The sequence below is a fragment of the Sander lucioperca genome, chromosome 22, assembly GCF_008315115.2.
Source record: "Sander lucioperca isolate FBNREF2018 chromosome 22, SLUC_FBN_1.2, whole genome shotgun sequence".
Lineage (NCBI taxonomy): Eukaryota > Metazoa > Chordata > Actinopteri > Perciformes > Percidae > Sander > Sander lucioperca.
The window spans coordinates 14,025,524-14,041,169 of NC_050194.1; the positions used below are offsets into that span (position 1 = coordinate 14,025,524).

The window sequence follows — 15,646 nt, forward strand, 5'->3', positions numbered from 1 at the left end:
CACTACAACATTCATAATCTATTAACTATACGTCCCTTAAACCTCTCAGGAACTCGAATATCAAACACATCTTTTCCCCCCCAAAACTACTTGCTGGTCAGTTTTTTAGCTTTGTTATGACATATACGATATTCGTGCTACCCCATGAAGGTAGCACCAGCAGCCTCGATGACGCTAATCGTCGCATTATTTTTGTCCTCCTGTCGTCGCCATTGCTGCCTTATAGAACATCTTTCAGCAGCTGTGTGCGGTTAATTTGATACATGTAACTGTTTTTTTATTTGAAACGTGAAGCTTTTACCTCATGTAAAGCGTCTCGACTACATGGACTCAACATATACCGAGCTTACTAGCTAGCTACATCATAGGAATTAGCTACACAGCGTTAGCAGAGACAATAAGTTAACGTTAGCTAGCTAGCTAGCTAACTAACGTTAGCATAACGTTAGCTAGGTGGTTGTGTCTTGTTGTCCTGCCGGTGATTAGCTAGTTCTCCATTAGACGTTATTTGTAGACGCGTGGAAGATGTCGCTACACGGTAAACGTAAAGAAATCTACAAATACGAGGCGCCGTGGACAGTTTACGCCATGAACTGGAGTGTCCGGCCGGACAAACGGTTCCGCCTGGCGCTCGGTAGCTTTGTGGAGGAGTACAATAACAAGGTAACTTCATCAAGTCCCATGCTGATTTTTAATGACAGACATGACCAGATTAACGAATTGGAGGAGATGTACTTTATCAATGAAATGTAGAATATTCATTTGCAGTAGAAATGCGCCCCCCCTACTCCAGGCCCCATGTCAAAGCCAAGTGAAAGTAACGGTTCACAGACCAACTAACGTTAGCTAGCGTAAGTTGTAAGGTGTTTCCACTTACCATGGCACTGAACTAACTTGTGTATTGTAAATATTAGTTTAAGCACACATTGGAGACCAGATAGTTCTGCTTCATCCTCCTCATCATAGTTGTAAGCATTAACACACGCTTTGTTTTAAGCTCTCTTGAGGGACATTTCAAGCGCTTTTGGGGGCCCGAAGCAGCCACCTTGTTCACTTATGTGTGAGGCTGGTTCTGATGATGCCTATAATGAGACTATTTAGAGTGTATTACATTATTATAAAACTGCCTGTGCGTTTATAAAATATTTTGATGTTATTGATTATATTGTGATGATTGTAGGGAGCAGTTTGCCCTCATTTGAGAATAACAACATGAATGTTAAGACATTTTCTGTTGCAATGGAGGAAGTGAGTTGCAGACATTTAATAACAGGTTAGTGGTTTAATACAGTGGTTCCCAAAGTGGGGTTGGGGGACCCCCAGGGGTGCTTGAGGGGGTTCCAGGGGGTCCCCAGCGAAAAGGGGAATCATTTATTTTCACTAAAATTCCATTCATAAGTAACTCAATGACAGAATGTTTGACTATTTTGGTCATCTAATTTGTGTAAATTTGTGGGTAATTCACGTTCAAATGTTTGGGAACCACTGGTTTAATAAATCCTTGAGTTTTTTTAATTTCCCCTGAATGTTCTTTTATCTTCTTAATTTGTCCTTTTTTATTTCATCTTGCATTACTGGAATTGATTGTATCAGTTTTTTAGTTGTGCACTTCTTAACCTGGGCTTTGAAAAGTGCTCTATTTATAAAGATTATTATATATAAATCAGGACCGGTATGTATGTTTAAAAACTAACGTCTAACTTTTTCAGAGTATTTAATTGCACAAGCGGAAACTGGACATATGGTGGTATTACAAAGAATTGGGAAATATGACATGATAATGAAGATGTTCGGGTTGAATATTGGAGGGGAAATTGATATAATGTATCCCTAACTGGATTATCCCATCCGAGGATCCCTAGAATCATCACCACCTGTCACACCTGACTGACTGTACTGTTTCTCCGCTCAGTAACGCTACACTGACTCACTCAAGGTGAGTTATTGTTTTTTTTTCACAGGTTCAGATAGTTGGTCTGGAGGAGGAGAACTCAGAGTTTGTGTGTCGAAACACTTTCGACCATCCCTACCCCACCACCAAGGTCATGTGGATTCCTGACAGCAAAGGAGCGTACCCTGACCTGCTTGCCACCAGCGGAGACTACCTGAGAATCTGGAGGGTAAGAGGACTAGTCTGACCTGAACCAATGGCCTGTAGTCATAGAAATACATTCAGAAACCTTATAATATATAGTCACTACTATGTATTATATTCTGTATACTGTTTATCCACACTACAAATTCAGGATGTACCATGTGGTGCTATCGTCCAGCTCATAAAGAGAGCTAGGTTTATGGTCGCCGTAGTGTCCCTGGCACAAGGTTCATACGCCAAAGAATGACTTCATAACGCCATTTGTGTCCAACGTGAAGGTTGCAAAAGTTGTCGCGCTGCTTGGTCGTGCGCCTCTTAAAGCTATAGTGCGTAGTTTCTGTCGCCCCCATGAGGAATTCTAACAAATGACAACACCACTGTTGTTGCATCCACATGACACAAGCCTTCTATAATCAGGCACGTGCCCCCACCCCTCCTCCAAACAGTTGCTCGTAGCCAAGGAGGACACCGAGGATTAAAAAAAAACATGATGGACTTTTCAGAAGACTTGAGTTTCTGCGTGCAAAAGTCGCCTAACGACACCATGTTCTAAACACAGCCATGCTGAGAAATACAGAGAGAGTTTTGTGAAGCTGATAGTCTTAATTAGCTTTGTATCAACTCATTTGGCAATGGCTCAAATGTAATGGACGTTCATTAATATAAAAAAAGTTACGCACTAAAGCTTTAATGTTTGTTACTACGTGCGCCTTCCATTTCAACACGGCTGGCTGGGAAGACTGGCCAAGCAGGTTCGCCTGTAGAAACAGCTGTATGATTCTTCATGTAGAGACCACAGGGAGTCAAATGGCCCTAAATCCATGGTAAGAGAGTCATCAAACTGGGAAAAGAAGAGGCATTTTGCCAGAGGGTGTGGAAAAACATGAGCGATCGATTTATCAAAGCTAAAAAAAAATGGACTCTTGGAAAGGGTGTTCGTAACATCGAGAGGCAGACAGTAATTTCGACTTGGAGGTAAGCGACAGTAACGTTAATAATTAGTACACAAATGCAATGTTATTCGGTACGTCTGTGTGTATCATGGATGTGTTTACTTCTGCTGCCAGTCAGCCTACTTTCCTTTACTTCCACTCTCTACTTCTTCTCTACTACTTCTTGCTTATTCACAGATTATTTTGTTTGTGTGCCGATCTACGGAGGCCCGTGCCATGGTGTCTTGCGCGAGTATAAACAAAGCTTAAGGCTCTCATATGCCACAGCATGAAACCAAAATGGTGTTTTGTTTTTCCTTTGAATTTTACATACAAACATTCTGGTATACATTGATACTCCTAATTCAAATATTGTTTTATATCAGTAATGCTATAGAGGTGTCTTTTGAATTTATTTGGAATATTGTCTAAAACTATGATGAATGTATGACATTATGACTGCTTATGACGACTATAGTAAAGCCCATGATTGAAATCAGCTAGGATGCAATCCAATAGTTTTGCTACCATTCTTCTCTTTTTTTCCCATCATTTTTTTATCCCATTTCTTAAACTTGAAAATGTAAGAAAACCTACGGTGGATGTGGTCTGTATGAACTCACTGATTGCACAAATATAGACAATAAAATGTGTTTCTACTGACAGGTGGGCGAAACAGAGACCCGACTGGAGTGCCTGCTCAACAATAACAAGAACTCTGACTTCTGTGCACCACTTACATCCTTTGACTGGAACGAGGTGGACCCAAACTTGTTAGGTAAAATCTTAGTGCAGGGTTACCTCAGGGCAACATTATTGACTTGATTATTTATTGGCAAATCCCTCATGGGAAAAAAAACTAGACAAATTATGAGCTTCACTAAAGTCATTATTTGAAAATATTGATGACATTGTTTTTATGTTTTATGTATGTTTTCTGTGCAGGTACTTCCAGTATCGACACTACCTGTACGATCTGGGGGCTGGAGACTGGACAGGTGCTGGGCAGGGTCAACTTAGTGTCTGGTCATGTCAAGACCCAGCTCATTGCCCATGACAAAGAGGTAAATGTTATGACATGATGGATCAAACCTTCAAGAATGTTACTGTGTTTAAAAAAAAAAAATGGTACCCATAGATAATCTTAAGTAATTTTCCCACCTTCCATGTCAAATGCTCTTCACTTTGCTGATCAGAACTCACTGTCTGGTTGCATTGCAGGTGTATGACATCTCTTTCAGCCGAGCGGGTGGAGGCAGGGATATGTTTGCCTCAGTGGGAGCGGACGGCTCGGTTCGCATGTTTGACCTACGTCATCTCGAACACAGCACTATCATCTATGAAGACCCCCAGCACCACCCACTGCTCCGGCTCTGCTGGAACAAGCAGGACCCCAACTACCTAGTCACCATGGCAATGGACAGCATGGAGGTTAGTGGTGCTCCTTCAATGTAAATATAAGGTGATTTGAAGTCCTGGGAAACATAATGGCTTGCATCATGTTCTGTTTTCTCTGTTTACGTAAAATACTTGATATGCTCATAAGCAGTCTACACGTTGAAACAGTACAGCGTAAAAAAATCCAAATTTGTTTGAGAATTGTAAAATTTTGTCTTTTTTTCTAAGATGGACATCTTTAAAAGTTTGACTTTTTTAAAATTTGAAAAAGGTTTTTTAAACTGAGAATGGACTTTTTACCAATTGGTCTTCATATTGAGCCTCACTCTTTCCTATTTTATTGGCCGTCAGTTAACATCCGTACATTTCTTTTTTCTTATCCTCAGGTGGTGATCTTAGACGTGCGTGTGCCCTGTACTCCGGTGGCCAGACTCAACAACCACAGGGCCTGTGTCAATGGAATCGCCTGGGCGCCGCACTCCTCCTGTCACATCTGCACAGCAGGTATGCAGGTTTTACCAAACACACAATTAGCAATATTCACACAGAGGTTTGTTTGCAGGTTGAGGGCTTTGTCTAAATATATATATATATTATTATTATTATTATTATTATTATATTATATTGTTGCAGAATGAGAGGAAACATCTCAATTCGAGCTTGAACATCATTGCAGTAACTGACAATGAGCATGAGAGGGTGCCGTTCTTATGCCAAACGTGAACTCAACAAAGCAGTGTGACAGTAAATACACAAGTTAGAGAAAGAGATTGGTGTATCTTTTGATACTACAATTAAGAGTGATTCATATTTTATTTTTAAGTTAATTTTTAAGTTCAGTGTCTCCTGCATTTTATTATAGTAGTCCCACTGCCTTGCCTGAAATGAAGACAGAAGAAGCAGAAGAAATTATTACACATTACCACATAACCTACAGAGTTAAAAGAATCACTCAACAAAGGCCATACATTTAAGGACAGAGGCAATTGATGACGAGATGCATTAGGATCTGATTCAGCTAATGACAGATGAGCGATCACAGCCGATGTTTGCCTCGAGGTGATTAATCCGAGCAGAATGTGCAATGTTAAAGAAAAACGGCAGAGCTTACCACCTCCACTAACTAATTTCCTGGGGGAATTTCTGAAGTTAATCTTATATACCAGGATCATTTTGTCCAAAACAACCCTACAATACAGTCACATGCATAATAAATGCAATTGAATTCAGTCAACAGTTTGCACATTGCATTGGTCCTGCTGTACAATACACTGATGTGCTGTTTTGTGAGTATTTTGTCCCTTACTTGTTTCCCCTGATCTTGCTTTGATGTTTTTGGGTCCTGCTGAATAAGAAAACATGGTGGAAAATAGTCAACCAGATTGAGGCCAGTGACATGTAGTGTTTAGGAACATAATTGTCTTCCTGTTTAAATAAGATAAATCAATTCACATCAAACATCCTCCCTTCCTCTCTGTCTAGCGGAGGACCACCAGGCTCTAATCTGGGACATCCAGCAGATGCCGCGGGCCATTGAGGACCCTATACTGGCCTACACAGCCGAGGGAGAGATCAATAATGTCCAGTGGGCCACCACCCAGCCCGACTGGATTGCTATCTGCTACAACAACTGCCTGGAAATCCTCAGAGTCTGAGCTGCAGTCATGAAGAAATAAGGCAACTCAAAAACTATCTCAGTTGGATATACAAGCTGTTTAAGAAGGAAGGAGCAATTTTCAGTTCATGCTCGTATTGGGTTCATGTTGATTCAGATTGTGTGTAAAGCTTTTTTCAACTGAGTGAGAAGGGAACTAGAGTACGTCAGCGCTTGACTTTGTGATACAATATCAAGACGTACTTTATCAGAAAACTCAGAGAGCCAAAACAAAAATGGTAACCAAGTCTCAAAAACTGTCATGTACAGACATGAACCAAGGTTCAATAGCCTTCAAGCTTTCAGCATGTTGTCTCAGACAAGAAGGCTCATCAGTTACATGTTTTTATACGCTACATGGAGCATTGTATCTAAAGTTTTACTCATTACGACATCCTCAAGCATTCATTTTTACGATGCAGCAAAAATGTAGTTTAGCCACATTTAAAAGTGGATTGAATGTGGTTAATGTGGATTTAAGTGTTCATATATCCAATTGTTTTTTTTAAACCTATAAATATGTGTTTTATTCAACTAAATATCATTTGTGATATGATAAACATCTCTGTTGTTGTGATAAATTCATTATATGTGCAACAATTTACTAGTATTAACCATGACCATAATGCAGATTTTTTTTTGTAATTTGTGCACCAATTATTTTATTCATATTACCATTTTATTTGATACATTAATAAACAGTCCCTCACAGTTCAAACCATTAAACAGAAGTTTTATATTTAGACAGTTATTTCATATTTCACAGTGAGGTGACTCATCAACATATAGATAAGAATCTATAGTACAGATTTACAGTTAGAAATGATAGTTTGAAAAAGTGTATCCTGCCATTTACTGTATATAGAAAGTTACATTTTTTCAAAGAGCCTCGAAAACTGACATTGTATTACGAATGCTGTGAGTCCTGTTGTGATATTGAGTTCTGTTGTGATATTGGGATGTGAAGACGTGGGAGTGAACAGGAGTTATTTCTTACTTGTTGTAGGTGTTTCAGTACGGGGTCAGTGATGTGTGATTTTTTTTCTTTTCTTTTTTTTTTCTTTTTTGCTAAACATAAAGTCAGAAAACCACTTGTTCATGATTTATTTTCACAAATTGGGGCCAGTTTAGGTCCAATGAAGCGGCACCTACTACGGCCAATAATTAAATAAAATGCGCAGTACAGAAATGCCAGAAATATATTTGCAAAAATATAGAAAAAGTGTTGCCACTACATGGTGTATGCACCACTGAGCACTGACAAAATTATTTTAACATTGAACTGTTCCACTATTTATAATCTTTGTCACAATTCTTTAACCAAATTCAATGGATCCTTATCAAATATGTTTATGTGATGTGCTTTTGTTGAAAAAATAATATCCCAGAAATGATCAGATTCCGTTAAGGAACAGTTTGAAATTGTGGGAAACAATTTGCTTTTTCTCAGAGAATTAGATGGTAAGACACCAACTCTTAGAGAGATACCACTCTTCTGTGTTTCAGCCTACAGCCAGCAATTGGTTAGCTTAGCTTAGAACAAAAACCGACAGGGAAACATCTAACCTTGTTTCATGGGGTGTTATGATGTGCTAGACTATTTCTTGGCCAGGAGCAGTTGTCAGGCAACCAGTGGAGACTCCCAATAAGTCACTACTCCTGGTCAAGATATAAGCTATGGGGATGGCACTTGCAAAATGTACTGAACCGGGCTGAAACAAGAAGTTCTAAAGAAACGTTGACTGTGCACTCTTTATCACACATACTGTACATTAGCAAATGTCCTTTAAAAAAATATGATTATTATGTTACAAACACCACTGACTTGAGTGTAATCCTGTGTCAACACTATGAAATGGAAATCCTTAATCAGATTTTGAGACACTACTTGTCCAAATGTGTAATGGAAGCTGAACATGGCTCCTTGCAGAAGTCTTTAGGTAGCAGTGTATCACTACTTTGAAAGTCACACTGGTTGCCACAAAAACTCTTACTGAAGGTCTTCAGGTGACGGGCAGCACAGGGTCTGAATGGTGTTTCTGGATCTCAGCCAGTCCTGAGGTGATGTCCAGGTTCCCCGGCAGCGAGGGGTATCGGAGGCTGCTGCACAGCTTGGGGTTCTCCATGAGGGAGGATTTGACTGATGGCAGGGCCAGCTGCGGAGTCAACCCTGTGTGGGTCTCAGTTTCAGGGGTGACGGCCATGAACATGGTGTCGTTTGACGCCACAGTCATATGGATACCGCTGGACAGTGACTCCTGGGACTTCTTGGTGAATTGAAGGTCAGTCTGAGTCGAGCTCTAGAGTGCAGAAATCGTGCGTTTTTTCATTTTTATGTTTTCAGTAAAAGTCTAGAAACTAGGGCTTGTCCTCGACTAAAGAAATTCTTAGTCAACTAATCGATAAGTTGATTTAATTGACAGATCTGTGCGCTTTGAGTGTTTGATAAGATTAGAAAAGCGCAATATAATTGCAGTCCATTACCATCTCCAAAAGTTTCTCTTACAAAGAATAATGCAAAAGTACCACTTTAAATCTTGTGTTTACCGGAGATGGGTTCATACGTTTCTTGGAAATAAATCATTTAGCATGAATAAGCATTAACAAATTACTAATCGACTAAAGAAATCTTAGTTGACTAAGGCCGACTTATCGACTAAGATGGGGCAGCCCTACTAGAAACATATCTGTTAGTGGTAGTAGTAGTTGGTATTCTCTACCTGTGTGGCTGTACAGCTGTCCATCTGTATGGGGGAAATGGGGTACATGCCATGCTGCACTGGTGTCCCTGTTTCATACAGGCCAGGTGAGTCAGTCGGGAGGGTACCAGACGATACAGTGCTGTAAGCAGGAGGTACAGGAGCAATCTGCCTCTGGAGAAGCTGGAGAATAACATTGATGTCAGCTGACATGCGAGTCTCCAGTCTGGGGAATCAAGAGACAATGAGAATGGCAGAGGCTGTTAAGTGAAGTATCAGTAATCATATTCAAGAATATTTCCAGCCAATGGAATGGAAAAATGATATCACATTGCTAAGCATTGGCTTTTAGATTTGAAAAAAAAAATTCTGACCAGACAAACAGCCACTGCCTCTTGCATCAATGATTAAAAACCAGCTGAGGGCATCGTTTTACCTGTTGAGCTGGGAATGTAAAACCTCAAGTCGCGACTCTAGCTCACTGGGCCGTTGTTCTGTGAATGGTGGTGGGTGGTATGAGTTGCGGACAGAGGAAGATCGCCAGGCACGACTGGAAAACTGTTGTGACTGAGGTTCTGGCCAGTATTGATACATTCCCGGCACATTCAAAGATGAAGCTGAGGAAAATATAAAGACAGTGGTGTAAGTTTTTAGCCATGTATTATTATTAAAGTAATGTCCAAAATGTTCACTATACAACATCAGCAGCTGTAGTTAATCATAGCATGTTTAAAACTTTAAACTCCACTCTGTATGTATTTCCAGGACAGACTTCAATTAAGATGTATCTATCTACCTTGGTGGCCCCGATCCAACGCTGCTTCCCTCCCCACTGAGGTGCCATTCGGGGGGATCAACTGCACTACAGAGGGGGAGTAGTCCCGTCTGGCATCTTCTGGAGGGTAAAGCTCCACTTTGGCACCATGGGCAAGAGGCTTAGCCAGGTCTTCACTAGACTGGGAACACGGGGATCCGCAGCTACAGCGGTCATCCCAGTGGGCCTGAGGATGTGAGTGACGATGACGGAAGGCCTGAAGGGGGTACGAGTCTTCATGATCGATTCCATCTGTTTTCAGGAAAGCATTCAATTACTCTTTTATACTTTCTGCAATATGTTCATACAAGTCCAGTTTAGGTTACCAATCAAAATAATGCCTGCACATTTTTAAGTTCTTCTGTCAGATTGATGATTTTAAGAGGCTTATCACACTGAGCCAAGCAGAGCCTTGAATGTAAAATATTGTGTGTCAAGAAGTTTGACTGTGAAAGAATTGTGTGCCAAATATCTCACCTGGCCTGATTCTGCAGTCCAGGGAGTGGATTCGGTGTCTCGGCTTGTGGCGATACCCACAGTCGTCACCAGAATCATCAGTTGTTATTATTGGTGGTACTTGATCAGCCTGATGAGCAGAGAGAAAAACCGTATCACACGCATTACAACAGCAATTGTGTGTTCCAGCACAGAAGGCAATCTACAAATAGAAATTCAAAGAGGGAATGGCCTTTTGGGTGGTTAAGGGCGCAATATTAGCAATAAGCCATACGATTATTTTCTTAAAGAATTATTTTGCAGGATGGAAAATGAGGGGGATGAAGAGAGAAATTGGAAATTAACATGCAACAAAGGTCTCAAGTCAGACGCAAACCAGGGATATTGTGGTCCATTGAAGTCTCTGTATTGGAATTGAAGCTAACCATTGGGTCTTCTTTTCTGGGGGGAAACGCTAATTCTAATGAGAAATGGTCGAATAGTTTGTGTCTCAATGAGAAAAACATCTGTAATTGAAATTCTCAAGATGTAATGTTTATTTTTAATTTTTTTGCAATCAAATGCCAACATACATCTCTCAGGTCAAAAGTTATCTTCAGGTTCCTCCAGAAGTTGTCTGCAAAGCTGGGGTAGATATCAAGGACCTCCAGCAGGTCGTCCCTCTGGACGCGGTGCAGGTCACAGTAGGTGATGGTGTGTACGTCTGAATTGGACTTCCCCGGCACATCATACAGGTGGATAGGCTCTCCAAATATGTCATTCTTTTCTGCAAGAGCATGAATATTTTATATTCGAGAAGATTATGTTTTTGGAGCATTCTTGAGACACCACAGTCAAATCGTCTTTGGTTACATACCTAATATGGCGACCACCACATCATCCCTAATGACATGGATGGAACCACGTGAGATGAAGAAGAGAGAGTCCAGGATGTCTCCATAGTGGATCAGAGTATCTCCAGGAGGAGCATGGACTGTCTTGAACCTCATACCCAAGGCGCGCAGACAGGCTTGACTGCCTCCATGGAAAGCCTTAAAGTTCTGTAGCAGAGATCTGTTCAAGTGCAAACAGATGTCTGCCTGCAAAGACTCTGGAAATCCCTTCAGAACCTGAATATGGGAAGACAAGACCATCAACATATCAGCGATTGGATGCAAGACAGGGATGCTGAACAACCCTGACAGCAGTTATAGTCCTGTCACTTTTTACTTACAGCATTCATGTCAATGCCATTTGTGTAGGACCAGGCATGCTGGAAGTACTCTTCCAGCCTTTGGCGAAGGCAACCTGGGATTTGGTGGAATCGGATGAACTCTTTGACTCGCAGCATCTGGGTGTGGTAGCGTGTTGTGCCAGAGTACAAACGCTGGATGATGGCTGACACATTCCCAAATATGCTGGCATACATGAGGGCTGAGACAGAAGAATCAACAAGCACAGGGATTATAATAAGGCCCTGGTGATTGTGGCATTTTAATTGTAATATTTATTAAATATGCAGGGGTTATAAAACCGGTTAATATTCTGTATATACACATTTGTGAAAGTGAAACAAGGCTTAGACCCGCCTGCCTACCCCAATCATTTCCGTACAGTCCCTAACAGTGTTACTTAACTCACAGCCAATGACCATGACGCAGATGGAGAAGATCTTCTCTGAGTTGGTGTTTGGAGAGACGTTACCGAACCCTACGCTCGTCAAACTGCTCAAGGTGAAGTAAAGAGCGGTGACGTACTTGTCTTTGACTGATGGACCGGATGTGGAGTCACTGTCGTTGTATAACTTGCCCACTTGTTCAGCCAGGTTGTCCAGCCAGCCAGTCTCTGTGTATGGCCTCTCCACAAAGCCAATAGCGTACCAAATGCAGGCAAGCCAGTGGGCGATGAGCACAAAGGTGCACATGAGCAAGAACAGGACAGCAGCCCCATATTCAGAATATCGGTCCAGTTTTCTTGCCACACGGACCAATCGCAACAGCCGAGCAGTTTTCAGCAGGCTTGTTAAGGTTGCCATCTTTGGTGTCCATTAATGACAGGGAAGAGGATGTTAGGCAGGGAAATGGCTGTTCAATTTACAGTAACTTTAGAGAACTCATACAAGAACTTTAGACACTTGAGGACAGTACACTTGTATCTATTTATCCAGTTATTTTAGAATCAACACAAACAATGTGAACTTGGGTTCTTCTGAAAAATGTCATTTAATATGATGTGCAGAGAGGCAGAGTTCTTACCTCGTCAGAGCCAGATCTGAAAATGAGAAGGTCAAAAGGGATCGCTGCGAACAGATCAATTGGAAACCAGCCTTTGACATAGTGCTTGGCTATCCGGCTCGGCTGTGTGACCACCTCGTCGTTTTGATCCACGTACGTTGTGCGAAGGTTGATGACTATATCCACAATAAACAACACGTCCACCATAAGGTCCGCCACATTTAGAGGGCTACATGTGTAGCCACAACTCCTTTGCCGTAAATCCCTGTGTTCATCCAGGAGGAAGGTAGCTGAGTAAGGAGTGAAAACAGCTGTATAGAGGACCAGGATGAGAATAATCCAGTCCCAAAATGCCTTGAAGGGGCTGTAATGAAGCAAGATCCACCGTGTTGTCTCTGGCACCTGGAGTTTGTATTCGGGCAGTACATCAGACTCCAAAGAAAGTACCTAAACATAAAGAATGCGTTACTATGCAATGATTCTCACTTATGAACATTGACTTTTAATCTTCCTTCAATTATGTATCCTCTTTAGTGAAATCTTCTCCCAGAAGGCAAATAAAGACCAAAACATAAAACTGCAACTCTTCTCACTTTGACACAAAGCAGATCTAATCTTTTAAAGGAAAACAAGTACATTCTCTGAACTCTACTGAATACTAACCAACAGACCTTTCTAGAAGATGTAATATTTTGACCAAATTCTTGCTGGAGGCTGCATGCTCTGGTTTTGCGACCTTGTAGGTCCAACAAATCCTTGACCATCCTGTCATTGGTGATTCCCAACGGAGTCGAGACTTGAGTAAAGATTACATCCAGATAGTACAATTATTTCCAGATAGTTAAAAAGCCAAAGCAATAGTGTGCTGTAATCAACTGTGCAAGAGCTGACTGAGGATGCTGGTGAGCTGGAGGGCTTTAATGACGAGTTAGGCGTCACAATCACATAACTAAGTTCATGTGCTGCCACAGTCCTCGTGTTCCTCGTGTTTAGCCCACTTTTAAATTAACATTTGCAGCCCTGACGAATCTCACTGACCTTGCAGACAGATCTATCTACCAGGCAGATAGATGAATAGTTATATATATATATATATATATATATATATATATATGTAACCATGTATATGTATGTATACGGACGGGGGGACAGACGGGAGGGCAGACAGGAATAAACAAGTGACCCCATTTAGCAATGTCACAGGTTGTTGCAAACACTTGCAGTTGTTTCATATCCATCACAAACCATCCCACAGAGGCAGTGATGCAGAATGCCGAGCCGCAGGGCTCCAGCAGTAAAAACAGTAGGTCTGAATTGAACTGTGGCTCAATGTAACTTTGCTTTTCACACCCAGAAGGAAAACACCCAGCTACCAAAACATCTACTGATTTTTCCACTAGTGGGTGAAATTAACGGCAGTCTTCCGTCATGGCAACTTTCTGGAAGCCTCAAAACATGATTAATGTGAGCTCTTTAATGACAGACAGACTCTGGCAAGCAGTGAATGCATCGTGTGGCATTTGAAATTTGGTGGTTAATGGCCAATGTTCATTCATTTAAAGCTCTTAAATGGGACTCCCTGGCTCTCTGCCCATGCAAGGTTCTCGGCCCCCCGTACCTGCGTGACCTTCTCTGTGACGTTCTGAGAGCAGTCCTTCACCTTGGAGGGGCTGAGCAGGTCCATTCTGGTAGTTGGAGGTGAGCGGCATTCGGGGCCCCTGCTGGCTGGTCCCCCACTCTTCATAAGGTCCGAGTCAGACATAGAGCTCTGCTGGCTGACAGGTGATCGGGAAACACATTTTTATTTATATTTAGGCCAAAGAAGTCCTTTCTTGAAGGACATTTGGCCTACTACTAATAATACAATTATAGTATTCAATAACACCGTTAACATTACTCTACTCATTATATAGTTTTCTTGTTATATTGGACTTATACTGTGGATTCCTTCAACTTTATGTGCGTAAATAAGATTTTCCTCCGTATTTTCTATTCTAAATTTGCCTTGGAAAATCTCAATACGAATGCAAAAAAAGGTAACTACTTAGTGACGTTTAATATTCTGTACCCCACCCCTTAACAAATCCCTCTCTGCTCTGATTTCCCAGAATGCCCATCTAGCTGTGCCCCTCCCAAAAATACTCTGCTCTCAAATACTGGATAGTCTCAATACTTGATTCAGTGTTGCTGCATAGGGAAGGCAGCAGTTACATTGTAGAAAAATCTCTCTGCTCTCACTAGTTGGTCAAATCTTCAACCAAGCTATGTTTCCCTGAAAGTAAATAAACACAACGTACCTGATTCAAAAACCAGAATGTCAGATCCTTCTTGGTCTTGGACAACTAGACAGCCATGACTCAAATATCCATCCTTCAGGACACTTTTTGGACAAGTGTTTTCAAAAACCTTCAGTCTCCTCTTTCATGGTTCATATTTAGGCAAAACAAATGTACTTTCGTTCAGTTGTCGATGTTGAACCCTCCACTATGGCATGGGGCGGGGACTGGCCTGCAGCTTGCATGTTGCCACCAACATTTGCCAACACAGGAAACCAATCAATGCCACGCTCTCGCTGAGAGGAACTGACAGGAAAATCAATTATAACATTGATAAACAGAGCTAATGGGCTCAGAGCTATTCCACTGGACTTCCCTGGTAACATCAAATGACCATTTCAGTGTTCTTGTATGCAGTTCAGTTTGGTGGTGTAGGTCTAAAATATAGTGCAGGCTGTGACATACATGACAAGTGTAAAAAAAGTAAATCTGCCGGCTAAAGGCATAGTGCCCGTTCAATATGTTATGTGCACACTGTTAATGTGGGATCTTATCGACTGCAATGTTGACACTACATTAATATGAGGGGGTTATGACCTGTGATGACATTGGCTCAAAATGTCCTTCAGCTGTAACCTTCAGGCATCTGTATTCTTTTTTGTTTTGTTATTATATATATATATATATATATATATATATATATATATATATATATATATATATATATATATATATATATATATATATAGTGCTGCTCATAAGTATTCATACCCATGGTCAAGTTGACTGGTTGAGCTGGTTTGATTTGCATTGATATGGATCTTATCTCAGCTATTAGGCCAACTGAAATAAAACCATGCCAATCTCTAGGTATGGTGAAGGGGATGTGATGATGTGGGGCTATTTTAATTCCAAAGGCCAAGGGAACTTTATCAGGATGCATAGTATCCTGGATCCATGAAATAACTGGCCTTTAAAAATAAAAATCTGCCTTCCTCTATGGGAATTTAACATAGGAGTATGTATAATTATGGCCCCTGTATTTTAAGGAAGAACATTTATTTATTTACATTATTCATTCACAAAGAAAATTGGTGTCCGTAAAGGTT

General features: G+C 41.0%; 2 protein-coding genes across 4 annotated transcripts; one reads left to right on the plus strand and one right to left on the minus strand.

The window, feature by feature from the left end:
* Positions 1-150: 150 nt before the first annotated feature.
* On the plus strand, positions 151-7,139 carry LOC116061185 (DDB1- and CUL4-associated factor 7-like). Its single transcript, XM_031315151.2, has 7 exons — positions 151-663; positions 1,962-2,120; positions 3,694-3,805; positions 3,973-4,091; positions 4,249-4,458; positions 4,812-4,929; positions 5,908-7,139. Exons 1-7 carry the CDS (start codon positions 526-528, stop codon positions 6,078-6,080), a joined length of 1,029 nt encoding a protein of 342 aa, XP_031171011.1. The 5' UTR covers positions 151-525; the 3' UTR covers positions 6,081-7,139.
* On the minus strand, positions 6,588-15,178 carry LOC116061184 (potassium voltage-gated channel subfamily H member 6). Of its 3 annotated transcripts, none has more exons than XM_035997516.1 (12): positions 14,559-15,178; positions 13,922-14,036; positions 12,283-12,708; positions 11,669-12,062; positions 11,262-11,461; positions 10,905-11,157; positions 10,621-10,814; positions 10,070-10,178; positions 9,575-9,844; positions 9,215-9,395; positions 8,800-9,004; positions 6,588-8,379 (listed from the first exon to the last, which is right to left on the minus strand). In XM_035997516.1, the coding sequence occupies exons 2-12, from the start codon at positions 14,021-14,023 to the stop codon at positions 8,083-8,085; spliced, it is 2,631 nt and encodes an 876-aa protein (XP_035853409.1). In that variant the 5' UTR covers positions 14,024-14,036; positions 14,559-15,178; the 3' UTR covers positions 6,588-8,082. The 3 variants fall into 3 exon arrangements, with proteins under 3 accessions (XP_035853409.1, XP_031171009.1, XP_031171010.1); XM_031315149.2 differs by having other exon boundaries at positions 13,880-14,036; XM_031315150.2 differs by lacking the exons at positions 13,922-14,036; positions 14,559-15,178 and adding an exon at positions 12,933-13,163.
* Positions 15,179-15,646: the final 468 nt, after the last annotated feature.